Raw genomic sequence first — 23420 nt, 5'->3', positions numbered from 1 at the left:
TCTTTCCCTCAAAAGTAAATAAATTTTAAAAAATTAAAAAAAAACATTAATAAAATGGTTGATATAGCTTTGTAACTCTAGTACTGGGAACAATGTTTATGAAAATGTGCTTAAAATAGATTTTGAAAAGTGCCTAGAACGTATGAAGTACCCACTAAAATAGTTGTTGAATGAATGAATAATACCTGAAGGATAAGTCTATAAACCCCTCATGGTCTGTCTTTATATACCACTCCTTGGTGGATGTTTCAATTAGCAAATAAATGGGAAAGAGGGAGCAGAAGAGAAGCCTGGGTAATACAAATGACCTAGATCTCAAGATGATAATAAGCACCCATGTAACTGGAAGACCCCTTCACCTCAAACCAGATAGGATCAGTTTTACTACATCTAGTAAAAAAGAAGTCTATTATATAAGTCTTCAAGCTACATTTCCAAGCCACATTAAACCTAAGGTGTCTCAAGTGGTAGCAAGTTTTTAAACCTGCAATGGTCACACTAAAAATGAATACAAAAACAGAATGTGTTTCTCCAACATTTTAGCTAATTTCTCCAAGTTAATCCAGCTCCTACTGTTAACATATGATAAGTACATTCTCCCACGACCTGGTGACAGAAGCCCTAAGGGCTCAATAGTCATGATGGGAGGGAGGACAATGTACTTAAGTGGAGGGGACAGGATAAGGAGAGATGAGACCATATTCTGTGTGCTCTCAGCAAGGCTTTATTTTATTCACAAATTGAGATAATAATAAAACCAAAAGCTCTAGCTTTCAAGGCAAAACAATATTCTATGAAGTAGTTTAAAAGTAGTTTCTGCCTTAGAGCAACTGAGTCATGTTGAGCTTCATTAAAGAGCTACTTTCTGCATGTAGCACAAGACTTTATGGAAACCCTTACTCCTTCTTGGAATGTAGTTGCTGTGCCATTCTCTGCCTAAATAGTCACTACCCCAGGGGTGATGGGATATTCCATCAGTCCTAGGAGGGAAAGTGCACTCTTAAATTGAGGTTCGACCTGATAATGATGGCATGTTACACTCTATCTTAAGCTGTCAAGGGCAACAAACCCATCTGTGGTCAAATCAGTAGAAAACTGAGTCCTTTACAGCATGTTATGGTCACATTTTGTTCCCACATAGCAATTCTGCAAAAATCTCAAGTAACTGCATAAAAATAGGTGCTATATTGCAGCACCTGGGTGGCTCAGTTAAGCATCCCACTCTTGATTTTGACTCAGGTAATGATCTCACAGTCGTGAGACTCACACTGGGCATGGAGTCTGCTTCAGATTCTCTCTCTTCCTCTCTCTCTGTCCCTTCCTGCTTGCATGTGTGTGCGCGTGTGCCCTCTAAATAAATAAATAAATAAATAAATAAGTACTGTCACCAGCTTATTTTCAATAGGTCGAATGCAGTTGAAAGTTTAGTACAATGTTTATAAGGGCTAGTATCCTCTCCTCCAACATGTTGGCTGACTCCTCATCTTTTACTGATGCTGGTGATGTCATTAAATCATGCCCGGCTGCACCATGCCCTTCATCACTTCTTATCAGAATTTTCTAAATGAGCATTGCATTTTCCAGACCTTTGCAGTTTATTGGGTCTGATTGCATTGCTGGGATGACAGAGCAGTAACTAAATTCAGCTTGCTTCTTGGTAGAATAAAGTTTTCTTTCTTTTCTTTTTTCTTCTGTAAATTGTTTTTATAATATTAGATCTGATCTCTCATTTTTTTAACATTTATATTTCATTGATATGAAAGAGACCATGGGAGCTTACCAAGGTCCATCATATTATATTAAAGTAATAATTTCTAAGTACAACGCATCAAAGTTGTAAACAGACTTCCTTGATGAGTTTCATTAATCCATGCCACTTGATCTTTGTATTTTTCAAAGATAGATATTCCAATTTTATTTCAAAGAGCATTTCTACGTCTTTATAATTAAATATTGCCAATTTTCATGCCTCCAACTTTTTTTCTCTTAGAGATCATAAGAAGAGACAAGCTCTGGGAAACACTGTTTAAAACCCAAGCCCTAATATAAAAACAAAGCTGCTACATTATACTTGGATTTTGTAGCCAGTAGGATAAGGCTGTAATGCTGATAGACCAGTACAGGAAAGTACTGATTCAACTTTATGTAGTTCAGTTTAATATGAATCAGCTGATTCCATGAGATTAATTGTGTTTATTGAGGGTTGTTACATGGTAAGCATGCTGCTAGGCATTGAAAGCATACAAATAAGAGTAAGATGCAGAACCAGCCTTCAGAAAGCTTGTAATACACTTGGGAACACTGAAATGTACATATGAAACCATACATAATACAGGGAGACAGGGCCTAAGTGCCAAAGGTATGCAGATGTGAGAAAGAGAAGCCAGATTCGATTTGGGGGATCAGAGGAGGCTTCATTCACCAGGAAGGACAACAATTTTTGGCCCATAAAGGATCTTGGATTATACATACACCACCCCTGCGGAACTGAGTTGCCAAGGCCACCTTTACCTGTGGACCAAATTGGGGTCACATTCACCTAATCCGTTTCATCTCACTGGCTGTGCCTCTCAGCACAGCGGTCGCTCTTCTGCTGCTACAAAGTTTCACCTTGACACGCTCCTTGGACAAGTTATGAAATCTCTCTGAGCCTCAGCGTACTCATCTATAAAATGATAATAATATCTTCGCCATTGAGTTGCCATGAGAATTAAATGAGACAACATATAGAAAATTCACAGAGAGGCACCTGGGTGCCTCAGTCGGTTAAGTGTCTGACTTTGGCTCAGGTCATGATCTCGTGGACTATGGCTTTGAGCCCCACATCAGGCTCTGTGCTGACAGCTCAGAGCCTGGAGCTTTCTTCAGATTCTGTGTCTCCCTCTATCTCTGCCCCTCCCCTGCTTACACTCTGTCTCTCGCTCTCTCAAAAATAAACATTAAAAATTTTTTTAATTCACAGAATGACTATTATTATTTCATATTTGCATTCTATATCACAACCCAAATCACCAACTAATGAGCTATTCTGTGAGAAGAGAATGAAAGAGTGAAAGAGATGGGAGACAGCCGTGCCTACAGCCCCACACCAGGCAAGCCTGACTTTAGGTTCAAAAGTTGAAGAATGATGAAGGGAAGAGAAGAGAGGAAGACGAATTTCTCCTTTGATTGTGTGTGCTTCTCATAACAAAAAGTATTTTCTTTTGATTTTTTTGAGATTTTTCTAGTCCATCCCATAATTACACATTTATACCTCTCCATCAAATAAAAGACAAGGAAGAGTCACAGAAATGAGCAACTGCTGGACACATAGATGGATACATGGGATAGACTGCCAAGATTTTACTGTGCCGATTCCCAAACATCTGTCTTTGCCAGGCTTCCATCAGCAATTAGAGGCATAACTGCACTAGGTAGATCCAGGTCTCTAAACACTCTTTACAATTCAAAGATAGACAAGAAAGTTGTTTTCTACCACTGTTATGTCTCTGTATCTGCTTGTTTCCGGTTGCATAATTTTGATGAGACTGGCTAACAGATGCGTGATTTGCTTTTAAGAATAAATTGTATAAAAAAAAGAATAAATTGCATAATGATGAGTTTATTTAATTAGCTATTAATCATGCCATAGAGAAGGGTAATTGCCTAAAAAAATAAAAAGTAAAGAAATGTCCTGGTTTTATTCGTTGTGTACTTTCGTTGGAAACAAACACATTTTATAATGCAGTTAAACATTCCTTTGTCTTTAAATGTTCTGTTTTGTCGGGGCGCCTGGGTGGTGCAGTCGGTTAAGCGTCCGACTTCAACCAGGTCATGATCTCGTGGTACGTGTGTTCGAGCCCCGCATCAGGCTCTGGGCTGATGGCTCAGAGCCTGGAGCCTGTTTCCGATTCTGTGTCTCCCTCTCTCTCTCTGCCCCTCCCCCGTTCATGCTCTGTCTCTCTCTGTCCCAAAAATAAATAAACGTTGAAAACACAAAAAAATTTAAAAAAAAATAAATGTTTTGTTTTGAGATAGAACCGCACGCACTTGTAAGAAGATCTTGTGTCCCCTCACCCAGTTTCCCCCAGTGGTAACATCTTGCAAAACTACAGTGCAATATCATAGCCAAGATATTAATGTTGCTGTAATCTATTGATCTGTTCAGATTTCCCCAGTTTTAAGTGTGTTCATGGGTGTGTCTGTGTATGAGATATCTGTATTTAGTTCTGTGCAGTTTTAGCACATGTTTATGTTCACATGTCTACCACAGTCAAAATACAAACCAGTTCTATCACTATAGAGGATTCTCATATTGCCCTTTTATAACCACACCCACCTCACCCTTCCATAGCTAGTCCCTTGCAACTACTAATGTGTTTATTTCTACCATTTCATCTTTTCAAGGTTACATACATGGAATCATGCAGTACTTGACCACTTGGGACTGGCCACTCATCATAATTCCCTTGAGATTCCTTTAGGCTGTTGTGTCTATCAATAACGTTTACAGTATCGCTATTGCTAAGTAGTAACTCATAAGCGTACTTCAATATGTTTAATGTTCAGCTCTTGAAGGATACCTGGGTTGTTTCCAGTTCTTTCCTATTACAATAAAGCTGCTATGGAACATTCTTATACAGGTTTTTGTATGAGCATAAGTTTTCATTTCTCAGAGACAAATGTCCAATAGTACAATTGTTGGGTTGTGTGGTAATTGCATGCTCAGATTTATAAGCAACTGCCAAATTGTTTTCCAAAGTGGCTGTACCCTTTTATGCTCCTACCAGCAATGTATGAGTGATTCAGTTTTTCCAACCTTTTTTTTTTTAACATCTTATTACATTAGTCTGTACAGATGATAAAATTAGTAAATAAATACGTGGCTCATATAAGAACAGCTTGTAAAAAGTCAGTCCAAAAAGTCCAAAGGGTAAAAAGGCAGGAGTCATATAAATAAGCCACATCTTAGGCAACGGCCTCTCTGACTTGTGTCAGCTCCACAGGGCTGCCAGGTATGCAGCAAATGCTTCACGCTCCTGGAAAGTAGACGGTGTGAACTTTGCTGGGTCTCAATTAAAATAAATAAATCTTTTCTTTCCAAAACAGGATTATGGCATATAAGATGCTTCAAGTAGCCCTGTGTTCAACATTGCTTATAGGTAAGAATCTATTTCTTTTTTATTTATCATGCCTTTTACAAAATCATGCTGATAGATAACCACTTTCGACTTTTTTTAAAGAAATGAACAAACATGTTTTATCCACAGATCAATTCTAGAGCATTGGGAAAACCAAACTATCATGTCATGCCATGGTTTTGAACATGTTAGTGTTAATTGTGTGTGATCATTCTGTTCCTAGTTATGTATTAACATATTAGCATGTCACTAATGCTAAGAAGTCCTTTTAAGTGCTGCTTCCAAAGAAATGCTCTTGTGTCCTTGAACAAAGAAAAATTTTAAATGGCTTTTAGAAACTGTAATACTTACATGGTACCATTATGTGGAGACCTCAAGGTACTGTGAGAGTGTGAATTCATTAACCTTTAGAGCAAGCTGTAGCTCAGAGAAGTGGTGTTTTAAAGACAGATCAAGGAAGGCACTGAAGGTCAGATGATTTGCTGCCAAATTGACCCAATAATTCAGTGGCTGATATCTGAATGGAACTGAGAGGTCATTTGTTTTTCTTGTAACCAAAACTGAAAATACCTACAAAGGTATAAATTATTTTCGCAGTTAAATCTTTACAACTTACAAATACTTTTGGTGAAATGCTTAAATAAGAATAAATTTCTACTTTTATGATAAACTTAAGACCCACAAAAGAAATTACATATTTTTCTTGAGGCACACACACACATACACACACACATATACACACACAGATAAAAGGATATACTTAGAATATGATTCTAAGTATATGTGTACTTAGAATCATACTTAGAATATGATTCTAGATATATGTGCACATATATGTATGTGTATATAAATAGCTTTTCATTCTTAAGCATATAAATAATTTTAATAAAGAGTTTTAATCATCAGAGTTATATTTATGTTTGGGACATGTTTAAATAACTGATTTAAACATTTTTAGCCAAGTTATTATTAGGCAATTATCATCAAGGCATGTATAATCATAGTGGTTACAGCCCACTTCTCCAGATGAAGAAAGTGAGGCTGGCTCAGTTTAAGTGAGTGTTTCGGGAGCACACTGCAAATTGAAGTCATGGGCTAGTTACAATCCATCAGTGTACTGCTTTGCTTTGACTGCTGATCCATGCAGTTGGCTTTAGAGTGGGTGACGGTGGATTAGAGCAAGGCTAAAAGCACTACTGCTAGTCAACATTCACCTATGAACAGGCAGGGTCAAAAATATCTGGCAAAAGGAAAGTGGTCCTGCAAAATGACTTTTACAGACTTTCTCAGGAAACCAGTTGGAATTCACTTTAACTCCAGCTGAGATACGAATGTGTCTACCTAGAAAGACAACTGGTTTGACTGATTTCACTTCATAAATAAATAAATAAAATTATGTGGCTAAAGTTCATGAAATAACAAGTTGAGAATTGGAAACCAAGGAGAGAGAAATGTTGACAGAGCTGGGTTCAGCCCTTCAGATTTCAGAAAAGAAGACTTTACCACCTCTAGGCTGGGTACACATAAGTCTTTGGGACCAGATTCATTTCTTACACAAATGATTCGTTTAACTGACATTTTCTAAATCATTCAGCTCTCAAGTAGGAGATTGTAGCTTGAATCAACTTCAGTCACTTGTTCCCTCTCTCCTCCCATCTTTCATTTAAGAATGCAGCTTATTCATCTGCACTTCCTTGGAGCCCTCTACTCATAAGAAAACAACCATCTTAAAAAAGTGTGTGTTTATTATTTAAAAAAAAAAAAGTTTTCTCTGTTACAGATTAGTTGTCTAACAAATTGCTTTTGTCTAGAACTTAATTTGAAGTCAAAAGGGAAAAGATGTCATTATCTATTTTCCAAATGGGAATGCAGAAGCTAAAAATGATGAAGAAGCTTCCCCAAGTAATTACATTCATGAGCATAGTCCTCAAATCATTTTATTGACTTTCTTAAAATAGTAATTTATGCACATTGGAACTGGTTCCCTGGTCAGAGAATTAGAAGTCCAAGTGTCATGATTTGATCAAAAAACAAAAGAAAAACCCTCTCTTCAGCATTTAGGTCAAGAATTGCCTTCTCCTATAATAAAAGCAGCAAATACTAATATTACTGCCTGAAGTCTTTATTCTGTGGCAGGGGCCTTCCATAGGTTACCTTAAGTCCACTCTCACAATCACTCTGAAAATAAGTGTTACGATTTTCCTTCTACAAAGGGAATTTAGGCTTAGAGAAGTTAAATGACTAAACTACACAGTTCATCAATGGTGATGCTGGATTCACACGCAAATCCTCCATTTAGGTCTTCTGAGAACAAAACCCTTCTTTCTGCTACACAAACTGTCTCCTCTGGCCCTGTTGCTAGATATGGGATATGCAGCTACAGGACAGGCAACAGAGCACACAGCAAGCCCACCTGCTAAAAGAGGAATAAATCCACTATTGCGGCCAGTGGTTCTCCAAGAACAGGCCTGGAGTGAGGGAGCTGGATGACTTTATGGGAACAGATAGAGCCAACTAAGATATAACCGGAAGCTTTCTCCAGCTGTGGCTAGTTGTAGTGAGGGTAAAGAGAAGTCCTAACTCAGTATGTTCCACCTCAAGAGGGCACTTGTTAAAATCCAACAGCCCCATTTCACACAAAGGAGAAATATGGAAAATACGCATATGTGGAAAGTGTTTCACAGAGTAAGTAAGCCAGTCCTGGAGGTTGACCCATATGTGAAACAAGCTGGAGGTTCTTGCTGCCCGTATTGTCAACCTGTGATAAGCTCACATGAAGTGCAAGTATGTCTTCTGGTTTTAGACAGTGGAAGCAAACTGCCTTTAGCCTGTTTCTCTAGCAGACATCCAGGTCCTATTTTTACTCCATGGCTAGCAACCAACAGCAGTTTGTCTTGAAGGTTTTTGTTTGGTTGGTTGGGTTGGGTTGGGTTGGGTTTTTCTGATAAGAGCTTTTAAGCTCACATTCTTCCCTTTGACCCAGTCAGCCCCTCCCCCCCCACCCCCCCACCCCCACACTCCAGTGGCTCCGTTTTTTGCCTTCCTTTGTGCCATCGTAGAAGGAATGAGGAACGGCCCTTCTCAGTCATCCAGCTGCCCTCCCTACCCTCCCATTCCTTGGGAGTCTATTTTCTGTATATAGTTTTAGTGTGTTTTATAAGAATTTGCTCTTAATTTTATCTACTCACTTTGGCTTAAGGTTGATCAATGCTCTCAAGAAAGTGAGTAGTGAGAATAAACTGGGAAATAACTCAGAGAAAAATATCATTGCCTGTGACTGGATTCTTTGAGCACTCTGGTTGTTACAGAAAAACCATCTATTTTCCTGTCCATGTGGCACCATTTGTCAGGGCCCTAGAGTTGGTAATCCCATCAATTCACACAGGCAATGACCCACAAGGGTTACTATTGAATCATATTAAATGCTGCCTTTTGTGAGTTACAAATTTCTCTGTCCACAAAATTAAAAGCAAATAAAAGATCTGCCAGGTCCAAAACATGAGCCCAGGAATTACATGGCCATGCATGTGAGCATGTATGTTTGTGTATGTTAATGTGTTCAGAGCAGGTTAGAACAGACTGAGCTTAAACTCAAGTAATACTAGTTTCTATTTAGTTTGCAACAAAGTCAACACACTAGCAATTGTAACATCAGTAAAGCCGAAGCTCCCAAGGTAAAAGTTCATTTATGAAAGCATTTCTTTAACAGGTTAGTAAAATGATGGAATTAAAGAGCTAGTCCTGAAGTTCAGTGTCTTTTTTTTTTCCTAACTAATTTCCATTGACTCTTTTGCCCTCTGTCTTTTTACTTCCCTATTTGTCCTGTTCCTTTTTTCTACGACTTTTCACCTCTTGAACCTTTCATTTTTATAACCTCCCTTATTTTCTCTCTATTTCCCTTCATTTCTTTTCTTGATTTCTCCCTTCTCCTTCTTTTTCTTCTTCATATTTTTCCTCCAAAACCCAAAATGTTTTCTCTCTCATTCTCTCTCTCATTAACTTTTATCTGAATTGTAGCAAAGTGACAGTCTATTACATGAAATACAACTCTTCTCTTTTCCATCATAAATTTTTCGATCAGTGATCAAAATTTACAGTGGGAATCAAAAAATAACTATTTCATAATTTCTAACAAAAATTATTAACACAGAGAATAAAATATTCAACTTTATTTTTTAAATATTCAATTTTTTTAATATTCAACTTTAAATATATGAACCTAAACATGAGTATTTTAATTATTCACAAAATTAGAAAATTTCTCCTACACTTAGATCTTTGAAAATTTTACCATATGGCCAAGATGTCCGTATATCCTTTTCTCCTGATCCTCTTTTGTACTTAATTCCAAGTGACTATTTATACTTTATTTTGATACTTAATTTATGTGCCTGGGCATTTCTTTCTTTTTTTTTTTTTTTTTTTTTTTAAGGCAAACATTTTAAGGGATGAGACTAGGACTCAATCCAATAAAAATAGTAAATAATAAATGTAATTCTTTAATTGCTTATACTGAATGCTAAGTGCTTTGCTTTCAGCATCCGGTACCTGAGCATTTTTGAACTTGTGCCAGGACTGTAGTGCTTATTCTCCATCTCCAGCACCAGGCATCATGTAACACTTCAAATAGCAGTATCACCCAGCCCTTAAGGGAAATAGCTAGCTGTGTCCCATCCTGTGGATTTGTCAGACATTGTTGTGTCTTCTGCCCCCACTAAATTCCACCATGTTTATTCACAGACAAAGAATTCCTTCCCTCATTGTAACTGTTTATGAATATTCACAGAATTCACAGCCCTGGCTTTCCAGGGATGATGAGTTAGTTCCTGCTGGTTGGAGGGCCCTGGTCTATTCTGTTTTTGTTTTTGGTGGTTTTTTTTAATTTGTTTGCTTGTTTGTTTCTTTTCTTTTTAATGTTTATTTATTTTTGAGAGAGAGAGACACAGAGTGTGAGCAGGGGAGGGGCAGAGAGAGAGGGAGACACAGAATCTGAAACGGTCTCCAGGCTCCGAGCTGTCAGCACAGACAGAGCTTGACTCGGGGCTCAAACTCACAAACCATGAGATCATGACCTGAGCAGAAGTCGGACCCTCAACCGACTGAGCCACCCACGTGCCCCTGTTTGTTTCTTTTTTTCTCTGTTTCTTAGTGAGGCTTAGAGACAACAGACATGTTGGGTTCTCTGTACCACCTTCTGACACATAGAACTCCCCACTTCCCTTCTTTGCCTGCTTACTTGATCAAGAGGAGAGATAAACCAAAGATGATCATGGAAGGCAATCAATTCCCTTTAATCCTGAGAGTGGCTAATTTGGAAGACATAACATAGTATAAGATATAAAGGACCTGATGACTGGACCCCAGAATTTGGTAAATTTCATATCTAGTTGCAGGTTGCAGAACCAGAAGAGAAAGTATGATCTCTGAGGGCAGCTAACTCTCAAGAGAAAGAAGGAAGAGCTAGCTGAACATGCCAAGTTATGCCTTTTGGACAGTTAAATGGGGCACCACCCCTTCCGAGGGGCAGAGTCTATCTACAAAGGGGAGAAGGATGAGCTGAGGTTACTCTAAATGAGTTTCTTCTACAGGAAAGAAAATAGGACTCCGCCATCAGACTCTGTCCTTTGATTCTGTATCTTATATTTCACATCAGGCTTTCTGGTCTTTTTTCGTGTATAGGTTCCTCTTCTTGCGTAGGTACGAGGAATCATCTTCACAGTCAGGTGCACAGTATAAAGACTATTCAGTTATTTCTCCAATATCAAATTTAAAGACTCTTTTTCAACCTTCCCTGGGTGATAAAAAATAGGGAATCGTTCCATTTCCAATTGTACAGTTTTCATTACCAACATACTGCTCCGCAGCCCACGATGGGCACCCTACTCTGTGCATAATGTGAATACATTTTTATTTGTATTCTTTTAATTATTGGCTAGGACTATTTTGACTTCTCCTTCACTTATTTCTATCTATCTCAGTGCTGAATTTCTCAGCAGGTGAACTCCTTGATGGTAGTAGGAGCGGTACCCATTCAGTATATTCTATATGTTTTTGATGCCCTAACACCATGCAGAGAAAGTAATTTTCAGTTAATGACCTATTTGTTATGAATATATTCCAATTAAAAATACTAGAGCTAAAAAAAAAAAAAAAATACTAGAGCTAGAAGAGACCTTAGTTAGCTTCATATGATCTAGCCTCATTTTACTTTTTTTTTTTTAAATTTTTATTTATTTAGTTTTGAGAGAGAGAAAGTGAGAGCGCAAGTGTGCACACATGCGAGCAGGGGAGGGGCAACGAGAGAGACAGACAGAATCCTAAGCAGTCTCCACGCTGTCAGCGCAGAGCCCCACATGGGCTTCTAAAGCACAAACCATGAGATCATGACCTGAGCCGAAATCGAGAGCTGGACGGATGCCTAACCAACTGAGTCAAGGATCAGGTGCCCTTGATCCAGCCTCCTTTTAAAGAACAGGAAATGGAAAGGCAGGAGTAACCAGCTAATGACCCAACAAATCACTGGCAGGGCCAGGATAAGACTCTCAATCTCTGATCCTTCTTGGCTTGTGTGGCAAGAACTGTGATCTCGAATATCTCCATACTCTGAAGTGGCTGCCTTACTTGAACTGTACAGAATTTTCTGCAGACTATATTCAAGATATGTTTAGATAGCAGAACTAAGCTTGACAGATCTTATTAAAACTACTATGATACAGGATGAAAGGAAGGAGGGTGTGTAGGGAGTTGGGAAGAAAAAAAAGGAAGATTTTTTTTATAGCTTATGATGTTAAAGTTTAAAAAAGGCATTAACCTGGCTGATACTGCCTACATTAAAAAAAAATTAAAAACCAACAAAGTAATAAAACTCAGGGTTCAGTTTTCAAACCCCAGCAGTATTATATAGGCTTACAAACACAAACTCTGATCTTGCTCTCACTAACTTTCAAGGTTGATCAGGCAGAATGAAAAAGGGAGGAGAAATTTCTCAAGCAGAGAGGATAATAGCATGCCCTTCTGTATAACTTGCATTTTATTTCCAGCCCTGCCAATGACTTACTATGTGACCTTGAGTGAGTCATTTCATCTCCGTGTGTCAATTTTCTCATTTGTAAAGTAGGATAATAAATACTACTTTCTGTCTCTCTCCTGGGTGATGTTATTATCACTGCCAATTAATATTTATTGGATGCCTGTTGGGCACATAATGCTGAAATAGGTGCTTTGAATGTTCAGGGGCGAGGGTGGGGGATAAGGGGGAGATTGCATCAGTGAAATATTTTCCATGAGCAAAAAGATAGAAGATTTTCAAAAGACAGAATTATTAGAGCTTAAAATAGCTATGGTTTATATTTTAAACCATGCTTCTCTGCTAAGATTTATGTAATACATTTTTTTTCCCTTAGCAATTGTACAATACACCATGACAATTATAGTGCAGATATTGGTTTTACTTTTGGATGATTCCAAGTAACACTATCTTAAGTGGTTACTGTATTTTCTTTATCTAGCTGTAAATTATATCCTGAGCCTAATGTATGTACAAACATTTATTAGATATTGATATTGAATCTTCTTTGCCTAGATACTCTATTTTGAAAACCTCCCCCTCTCATTTTTTTTTAACAGAATAACACATTAAATGTCTAATACTGTAACACCTTTTCTTCAAAGAGAATGAAGAGAAATCTGAGAAGTGGTCTATGAACACATCTCAGTTAAAACTAGAACTTCAATGCTGGGCAGTCCTCACTAGTGAGCCCAAACGAATGAGTTCCCTGCTCTGTTCCACTCAGTCCTGTCTTCCCATCCATGGTGTCAGTCACCTGATTCAGGTCCCACTTATCTCTCCTCTGGGCCATTAGAAGAGGCCCCAACCTGTTCCTCTCACTCTCTCTTCCTTTTACCATCTGCCTTTCACACTGACAAAGGAGTTTCCAAAAGTATCTGTGAATGGATAAGCAAAATGTTGGCATATACATACAAAATATTATTCAGTCTTAAAAAGGAATGAGTAACTGGGGCACCTGGGTGACTCAGTCAGTTAAGTATCTGGCTCTCGATTTCGGCTCAGGTCATGATCTCGCAGTTCATGAATTTGAGCCCCACATTGGGCTCTGTGCTGACAGTGCAGATCCTGCTTGGGATTCTTTCTCTCTCCCTCTCTCTCTGTCCCTCACCCACTCATGCTCAGCCATGCTCTCTCACTCTCTCTCAAAATAAATAAAACTTAAAATAAATAAAATAAAATAAAAAGGAATGAAATGCTGATCTATGTTACAACATGTAAACCTTGAAGATACTCAACTGAGATAAATCAGACACAAAGGGACAAATAGTGCATGATTCCTCTTACAATGAGGTACCTACAATTAGCAAATTCATAGAGACAGAAAGCTAATGATGGTTGCCAGGGGCTGGAGGAGAGAGTGATGAGAATTGTTAAAGGATACTGAGTTTCTATTTGAAGGGATAAAAAAGTTCTTGAGATAGTGGTGATGGTTTTAGAACATTGTGAATGTGGTTGATGCCACTGAATTGTACAAATAAAAATGGTTAAAATGGTAATTTTTCTGTTAGCATATTTTATCACAATCAAACAAAAATTTTTTAAGCAAACGTGGTCCTATCATTTTCTTGTTCAGAAATAATAATTAATTGTTTGAAGAATAAAGTCCAAACCCCTTGGTATGAGAGTAATTATCCCTCAAAATCAGGCCCCGGCTGATCTTTCCAATGTTCATTTTGACCACATCTATACCTCAACCCTACCCTGCAGTCACATTCGCAAAGTGATGGTCACCGAACCTGAGCCTTCTTTGTTCCTCTGTTCCTTGGCTCTCGAATCTTCTTCAGCCTGGAATACATGTGCTTTGTTTCCACTCCCTTCTTCCTAACTGTGGAAACATTCCATAACCTTTGAAGCCCAACTCAAAACCGATTTCTCTGTGATGCCTCCATGCCAATATCAGAATTAATCATTCCCCCTTCAATTGGTCTGGCCACAATATGTTTCCTTGTAATTACTTATGAGCTCTGAATATAATGTGAATTCCTTAGGGGCAGAGTTATTCTTTGTTTATCTTTCTCTGCAATGATGATCAGAGCAGAGACTAGGATGAGGCAAGTGGAGATCTCATGGCACAAAATCTGTGAGCTTGAGAGCAAGTTTCGTCTTCTGTTTTATGCCCTAGTGGCCTCACTTGTTTCATCTGGGTCTCAGCTCCGGTGATTAGCAGGTTATCTTGACATCAGTAGGCACTTATAAAGCACTGTATTAGTTGTCTACTATGACATAACTATTTTCCCCAAACTATAGCAGCTTAAAACAATAAACATTTATTATTGTACACTTTCTGAAGGTCAGGAATTTGGGAATGGATTAAGTCAGTGATTCTGACCCAGGATCTCTCGTGAGGGTACAGTAAAGATGTCAGTGAGGGCTACTGTGATCTGAGGACTGTTGTGATCTGAAGGCTTGACTGGAGCAAAAACATCAGGTTCCCAGGTGCTCCGTTTGTATGGCTGTTGGTGGGAGGCTTCAATTCCTTGACACATGGGTCTCTCTTCAGGGCTGTTTGAGTGTCCTCACAACATGGCAGCTGTCTTCCATTAGAGCAAGTGATTCAAGAATGGGACAAGGCAGAAACTATAACATCTTTTATGTGCTAGCCATAGAAATCACACACAGTCACTTCTGCACTATCCTGTGGTTACACAGGGCCACTCTACTAAGAGAAAGAAGACCACAGAGGATATGAGTACCAAGGAGGCCGTGATCTTTGGGGGACATTTTGGAGGATGGCTTCCACAGGCGTGCTGGTTTGATTGTATTGAATTTGATTACCTACCAGCAGGCTAGTATTACTTCTATCGTCTGTTGCTAATATCTTCTAAAAATTTGACTTTTACCTTTTCTTTTTAAATTACTGAATAACATAAATTGCTAACTTTCTATTGATAAAGAATGTGTCTGAGTCATTTTTCTATTTTCCATCACTAGTAGTGTTTTGCACCCACAGACAGCCTGATCTATGCATAATATCCACATCATTTTCAATAGGTAGGCATTTAGAACAAGAGCTTAGTGGGTTAACAAATTAATCTAGAGGTAATAGAACTAATAACTAGAACCCTGCTTAGTGCTAAGGTCAAGCTTGGAAAAGCAGATCATACAGAATGTTTAAGTAATGATTGGTTCCTTTTTTTCTATAAATGCATAAGACTATTATTATTATTATCATTATCATTATTATTACTTTCCTTTGGCCCCAAGAATTCCTGTTTCTTAGTCATAATATTGTACAGTGGCTTTAAAGGGAGAATTCCATCTCCCCTTCCTACTAGCCATGAATATATTATTTAAGTTTTCTGTGATGTAGTTTCCTTGTCCGCAAAATGAAATGATTGATAGTGCTACTTCTTAGGTTTGTTGTATTAAATAAGGTAATTCAGGTAAAGTACTTAGCACAATGCTTAATAAATGTCAACTATCATTATTTGTGTGTGTGTATATATATATATATATATATGTGTGTGTGTGTGTGTGTGTGTGTGTGTATATACATATATAAATGACATTGATGCATACACACACATGTCATGCACAAATAACCTAGCCACCTCTAACCATTGTCTTCAGACATCCATTTTACAGATTCCCAGTGCCACACATTTTTGCTCACATCATTCCTCTAGCTTAAAATTTAAAGTCTTGCTCCTTCTCCCATCCTGCTAAATTTAATCTTTTCTTCAAGGAAGAGTTTCAGCAATTTTCCTGATCACGAAAATGTCTGCTTGTGCCCCAGAGCCCCAAAGCTTAATAACACCACCTTCTCCTAAACTCCCTTAGTGCAATCAAATCCTATGTTTCCTTGTTTTATTTTGAATCTTGGACCCTTCCTTCCCATCCCTTACAGTGGGGAGGTTTTGTATCTTATAGTCCACTGTAATCCTGGTAGGTAGAATCCTGTTAATGATGAAGCTATAGAGTACCTAATGTAACATTCATAATAAATGACTCTTTATCACAAGCAATGAACAGATTGTATTGTTACCACAAATAGGTGGGCAGTGTGCTCTTCCTTTATACAGATTCAAATTAGAACTCTGAACACAATTGTGTTTTATTTGGGAATAAAAACACAATATAGAGTGTTAAAATTTCAAGATATAAAAAAGTCTGGATTTTAAAAACAGTCATCTTTTTTTTTCTCTTAATCCTGGAGTGGAAAGCAATCTAAAATACAAACCTCTTCAATTCAGTGATAGATCTATCAATACTAACAATTGAAACCACAGTGCCAGATTTGGAAGCAGTCTACTTCAAACTGAAAGAAAAGGCTTGGAAGGGAAGAATAAAAGATTGTTGACTGCCTGGCTTGAGCCAGGTGGTTTACAGTCATGAATATATCCAATCCTTACGGCAATCCTATATTATTGTGTTACTGTGTTATTATTCTATGTCTTTACATACAAGAAAACTACAGCTTAGAAGAATAAAGAAACTTGTCTAAAAAAGTGATAGAGCTGGAATTTGAATTCAGATCTATGGGCTCCCATGCATGTAAAGAAGGTTCTAAAAGTCTTTTCCGTTCATCACATGGCACTGGCTTTCATGCTGTACTATATTCAGGACACAGGGTGATGATAGTGCAGTCATGGCAAAAGGCTGAGGAGCAGTCATCTCCCACGAAGCATAGCTTTTTCGGGATCTCCTTGTCAGGCACCCAAACTCCCAAAGGCCACAGCTATGTCTCTTTAAGAGGATAAACAGTGAGATGTAAACTATTGCCCTAAAAGATGCTGTGCTCTTGGACTCTAAATTACAGGAGCGTTGGGAGCACCATTTTTGTTGGAGGACCCCGCAAACCAGTTCCTACATCTCAAAAGACACATATATTTGCAGGATTACTGGGACCCAGATGGCAATCCAAATATGTGGGGAAACACGCTGGCTGATAAGGTATTTGCATTAGAAGCAAATGGCTTCCCACCATCTATCTTGTTAAATAGGCATTGCATCAGCAGGCGTTAACACACCATCAGCCCTGATTTTTTCTATCTGCCCTGAGCTGTAACTGCTCCTTCCTTCCCATAAAATGGCTTTTGTCTAGTAAACTTCACCTCTTCCTTCAAGACTAAAATCAAAAGTCCCCTTCTTTCTGAAGACTTTCCCTTCTTTCCTGGGTAACATTCTTTCTTTTCTCCCCATTGCGTGCCGTTCACATGTGAATGGCACACTGGAATTGTTTCTTTGTGCACCCAACCTCCCTTACCTAGGCTACAGAGGTGAGGTGCATGTTATGTCTTATCCATCAAGGTCATTTTTCTCAGAACCTATGAAAATGATTGTTACTCAGTCAAATCTCAGTAGATTATTGCATATTTGAGTAGGCGGATAAATGGACCGCAGTCACATTTAGTTCCCTTTTAGTTGTTCAGCAGCTTATTTTCCAAACCTTTAATAATCATCCAAGCATTTAATGTCATTCCTTCATTTGCTTGCCTTCCATACACTTTTTACTCATTTGGAAGTCTCACTCCAAGAGAAATAAAGAAGAAACGTGCTTTAGCCTGTTTTATTCCATGTTTACTCTTTTGATGGAAAACAAAACAAAACAAAAAAAACATTGAAACTCCAGGCCAAATGAAATTGTTGAATTGTCTGAGGATTTCAATTATTCATGATTTCTCTCTTAAAATTTAGCAATTCAGCAAACAAAAATGTATAACAAATTAATTAATCCCTTCATTTGTTTGTTCTTTTTCTCTTTACATGTGTATCAAGCTCTATTACCAGGCTAAAGGGTTGTATAAAGTCATAAAAAATTTGAATGTCCTTGTTTTTCTGGGGCCTTGGTCCTATCCTTACTCTGCACAGTTGAGTTTTAACTGGTCTACCAGGAATGGCTCATTTCTGGTTAGCATTTGCTGATGAAAACCACCGGCTTGAATAATGCATCTAGTTTTGTGCCTGTTTTTCTCCAACAGGCATCATTTAGAGGTATTAAAGCCAGACATTTGTTTATTTGGCAAATTAAATATTACATAAGCGAGTAGACTGTGTCTTCTTTATGGAATACTGAAATTTTCAAGTACACTCCTGCCTATAATTGTAGACTAGCACTGTGATCAACTGACAGATACTATAATGTAACAAGACTCTGCCACACTGGTTCATGCGGTAGCCCCAGAAATACTGTAAAACATTTAAGCATTGAAGAATATAGGTCACTAAAAGTATGTTCACCAAACCTTTTTTTGTATTATTCTTCCACTCTATTTCTCTCAGTCTTTTAGGATTATCTGTATGATTACCTGAATAATTGATGTAACATGTGTTCTCCATACTCAGAGATCATGACTTAAAGTTTCTTTTGTTACAGGCTCATGAAACATGGACTGCTTTGAAAACAATAGCACAATATTATCTGAATGTGAATACCTTCACTTTTGACATGTCCACTTCCCAGTAAATGTGCTTTGATGGTTAAACCAGGAGAGAAAAAAACGATGGGAGTCAACATGGCAATGCGACCAAACTGTGGGCTTTGGAGACATGGAGGCAAATCTCTGCCACTTACAAGATTACTTAATATGTCTGTCTCATGGAACTGTTGAAAGGAGTAAATATAAAAATCCATCTAGAGACCTAGAATTAGAAGTTCTCAGTAAATTCTAGATCTTAAGATGAGAACTAAAATAAAGACAATAGTACTAACATTGATTAAAAAAGGGCTCTTCTGGAAAAGGAAACCAAAAGCAAAAAAGTAGTGCCATTAAAACTCACTATTGATAGCTTACTTTCTTTTGCTTCCTTTTTGAGAGAGTTAATTTGCTTTTTAATTAAAGGAAGAGGAGGGGTGCCTGGGTGGCTCAGTTGGTTGAGCATCCAACTCTTGATTTTGGCTCAGGTCATGATCCCATGGTTTGTGTTGGGCTCTGCACTGAGAGCACAGAGCCTGCTTGGGATTCTCTCTGCCCACCTCCTGCTCCTGTGTATGTGCATGTGCTCTCTCTCTCTCTAAATAAATAAATCAGCTTTATAAAAAAAAAAAAGGAATAGGGATCTCTCAAATGGAGTTGGTCCTATCTTTTCAGTACTTTTCACTTTCTAAAGCCAGTCTATTTTAAGATCGTGCTTTTGAAACTTTTTCCATCAAAGGTGTGCTGCTGAGGGCAGTAGAGAATACAATCTTAACTCTTATCTGGGGGCAGATGAACCCACTGGAAATGTTCACCTGTAAGTGCAAACCTCCTTAGGAATTTTGCAAAATTTATGCAAGCTTTGCATTTAAGTCCATAATATGTTGATATTTATTTCAATTTGAAACATTTTTAACTTACCGACCAAAAATACTTACTACTGCTTTTCAATAAAACTGAAAAATTGACTCTAAAGAAAAGTGGACTACATTCATGCTATAGTTTTCCATATACCCACAAAATACCATTTCAGTACCCTACTTTGAGAAGTAGTGAGGACATGATAGAACCAATCACCTGGATTGCCCCACTCCCCAAAATCACAGATAAGTGGAAATTTTGTTTCCCAGAGTCTATTTCTGTCTACATACCTAGGTCAGTTGTTCTCTGGGGGATTTCATTTGGTAAATGGAAGCATCCCCTCAAGACCAGAGTGGGTTTTATGTGGTCTTACAGTAGTCCTCAGCACTTTTTCAATAGCGGGTATGTCGGGAAAATCAAATGTCAAGAAGCTACAATAGGAAGACTTTGGCCCAACACTTGGAATTTCCCATTTCCTATCCAATATCCTAGAGGCATTTTCAGTGAGAAATTTGAAGCTTATGCATAATTTATCCATTTAACTGCTTTCTATTTTCTATATATAAACATATTTTTTTAATTTTTAATGTTTTTTATTTATTTTGGGGAGAGAGAGAGAGAGACAGAGAGTGAGTGGGGGAGGTGCAGACAGAAAGAGAGAGGGGGACACAGAATCTGAACCAGGCTCCAGGCTCTGAGCTGTCAGCACAGAGCCTGACTTGGGACTCTAACCCACCAACCCTGAGATCATGACCTGACCTGAAGTTGGTCGCTTAACCAACTGAACCACACAGGCCCACTACAAACATATATTTTTAAATCAAAACACAACTGAATGGACAAAAGAAAGAAGATATATCATTTGGGGTTGCAGTAAGAAATGAAGTTGAGATTGTACATGAATACATCTCAGAGTTTCAACAATAATACAGATTTTTTGCTACCACAAAGTTCCATTCTTTGATCATTTAATATAAAATTAGAGAACATCTGTGTATTGATCAGGGTTCTCCAGAGAATCAGAATCAATAAAATGTGTATTCACAGAAAAAAAGATTTATTTTAACGAATTGGCTCATGTGATTATGGAGGCTGGCAAGAATAAAACCCACAGGGCAGGCTAACTGGTTGGAAACCAGAGAAGAACCAATGTTGCAGCTCAAGGCTGAAGGTCATCAGGCCAGAACACCAAGAAAGAGCTGATCTTACAGTTTGAATCCTAAGGCCATCTGTTGGCGGAATTCCCTCTTGTTCATGGAAGGTTAGTTCTTTATTCTATTTAGGCCTTCAACTTATTGGACAGGGCCCATTCACAACATGGAGGACAATATACGTAAAGTCCACCAATTTAAATGTTAATCTCGGGGCACCTGGGTGGCGCAGTCGGTTAAGCGTCCGACTTCAGCCAGGTCACGATCTCATGGTCCGTGAGTTCGAGCCCCGCGTCAGGCTCTGGGCTGATGGCTCAGAGCCTGGAGCCTGTTTCCGATTCTGTGTCTCCCTCTCTCTCTTCCCCTCCCCCGTTCATGCTCTGTCTCTCTCTGTCCCAAAAATAAATAAACGTTGAAAAAAAAACTTAAAAAAAAAAAAATTAAAAAAAAAATAATAAATGTTAATCTCATCCAACAACAACATCACAGAGACATCCAGAACAATGTTTGACCTCATATTGGGCACAGTAGCTCAATCAAGTTGACACATAAGTTAACCATTACAACCCATTTGAAGTTATTTAGATTGTATACACGTGCACACACACACACACACACACACTCACACAGCTGTGATGGAAGCAACATATGGAGTAAAAAAAGAAAAGGATTTCAATTCATTTCTTCTGTTCAGTATAATACAAGGAAGAAGCTGGGTGAATTGTGGGCCATCAATAATGTGAAATTGTAAGTCAGCTGCCAACTTAATTTTGATTTAGGGAGCACTAAAAGGCAGTTCTCCAGGTAGGTTGTTATCTGATCAAACAAGCATGAAAAGGAGGTTTCTTCTACAAGAAATAATTTTCATGAGAAATTATCGGAAATTTATAGGATATCAGAAAACCAATGAAAACAACCGGGTCTATGTAAAATAATGTTTCTGGAAATCCAGCAGTTAACTTCTACACAGCTGAGCAGGAAGTGGTGAGTATTCAGTTTTTCAGAGTATTTAGGGTTTTTTTTTTAGGATTTAAGAAAACCTAAGTACCACATTTTTGGTGTCTACATGCAAAATTAGTTTCGATCAGAAGAACTCTTAATTCAGCATTGAAAGAAATTGATTGTATTGAGGGACCAATTATGGGGCTGACTCAATTTAACTGAATTTTTTCAAAATGGTAAGTGATTTGTGTGTGTATGTGGTGGGGGAGGGTGTCCTCTGATTTAAGTCTGTATCTAATTTATAAACCCTGTGTAAAATCTACTTGTTTGAAGACAAAAGTCTTATTCAACATTTTTAAGAGTCCAGAACAAAAGACACGAATTGCACAATAGTATGAAAAATAGAAAGGATCAGAAACTACCCTTTTCTGAGGTGCCTGAGTGGCTCAATTAGTTAAGTGTCTGACTATTGATTTCTGATCAGGTCATGATCTCCTGGTTCATGAGTTTAAGCTCTGAGTTGGGCTCTGAGCTGAGGGTGCAGAGCCTGCTTGGGATTCTCTCTCTCCCTCTCTCTGCCCCTCCCCACTCACATGCAACATGTGTTTTCCCTCTCTCTCTCTCTCTGTCTCTCAAAGTATATAAATAAACTTTAACAAAGGAAACAACCCTTTTCCTCACTTCCTGAGACTCTATGTATCCTCTGCAGTTGGGGTATTCATGGGTTCCACTGCAGCAGTAAGAACATAAATGCTCTGATGGCTCTCAGTTCTTCTTTAAAAAAAATTTTTTTTAACATGTATTTATTTTTGAGAGACATAGGAGACAGAGCATGAGTAGGGGAGGGGCAGAGAGAGGGGTGTACACAGAATCCAAAGCAGGCTCCAGGCTCTGAGCTATCAGCAAAGAGCCCAACGCAGGGTTCGAACTCATGGACCGCGAGATAATGACCTGAGCTGAAGTTGGCCGCTTAACCAACTGAGCCACCCAGGCGCCCCCTCAATTCTTCTGAAGTTTCCATTCTAAGGTCCAAAGGGAAGCAAGCTAAGGCAGGTCTTACAGATCCCATTTTAGAGATAAAAATTAAAAACCCGGAGAATTCTCTAGCCCCTTCCACAATGTGAGGACACAGCAAAAAGACATCTATAAACCAGAAAGCTGGCTCTCACCAGACATCAAATCTCCTGGAACTTTGATTTTGGACTTCCCAGCCTACAGACTGAACAGACTAAGATACTTTCTTTTATCAGTATCAGGAAAAACAAATAAGATGCAATATAATTTATCCACATGCTGTCCAGTGAATCGATAAGAGAACCGAATAAGAACTCAATAATATTTTTCATTTCTGGGCTTCAGTTTCACCAATACATCAGACCCAATCTCAGAAGATAGCCATCCTCCTGTGCCAATTCATTGTAATTTAAATAGAATAACTAATGGAGGGAGTACTGTACATACAGAACAAATTAAACATGAAGGTATTTATTTTCATGTGTTGATTTTACTTATTCCATTTGTTTTCCTCGAATTGACTTAAAACATCCAGGAAACTGAACCAGACAAAGCATATATATATCTCATAGTGTTATCTTCAATGATAGTGACAGTCTGAATTAATTTTATTGAAAGTAATTTAGCATTGACTGGTTAAAACTACAGACTACCAGTCTGAACCAGAGACATTGGCAGACTCCTTCAAATTAGAGACCAAAAAGATAAATGTTTGGAGATTACATCACAAACTGGAACTGTCTTGAAAGACAGTTCAAATGTAAAAAAAAAAAAAGAAAATAAAAGAAAGAAATTATCTAAATTCAAAATATCCTATCCATCAGTGACAAAAGCAGCTGCATTTCTTCTTCTGATCATAATGTTAGAAACCAAGCTAATTATTTTTTTAACCTTTTCAGGAAAGGTA

The 23420-nt window shown here is 38.1% G+C and overlaps 1 protein-coding gene across 1 annotated transcript in view; it reads left to right on the top strand.

Annotated features, from left to right (window-relative positions):
• CC2H3orf85 (chromosome C2 C3orf85 homolog) overlaps positions 1-18595 on the top strand; it is a 30949-nt gene extending 12354 nt beyond the window's left edge. The window contains exons 2-3 of the mRNA XM_047874017.1: positions 16949-17082; positions 18506-18595. Of these exons, the coding sequence (XP_047729973.1) occupies positions 16949-17082; positions 18506-18595 (224 nt within the window). The remainder of the gene's footprint in view (positions 1-16948; positions 17083-18505) is intronic.
• Positions 18596-23420: the final 4825 nt, after the last annotated feature.

The sequence above is a fragment of the Prionailurus viverrinus genome, chromosome C2 (assembly GCF_022837055.1).
Source record: "Prionailurus viverrinus isolate Anna chromosome C2, UM_Priviv_1.0, whole genome shotgun sequence".
Taxonomy (NCBI): Eukaryota; Metazoa; Chordata; class Mammalia; order Carnivora; family Felidae; genus Prionailurus; species Prionailurus viverrinus.
This window is presented reverse-complemented; position numbering and strand designations above follow the sequence as displayed.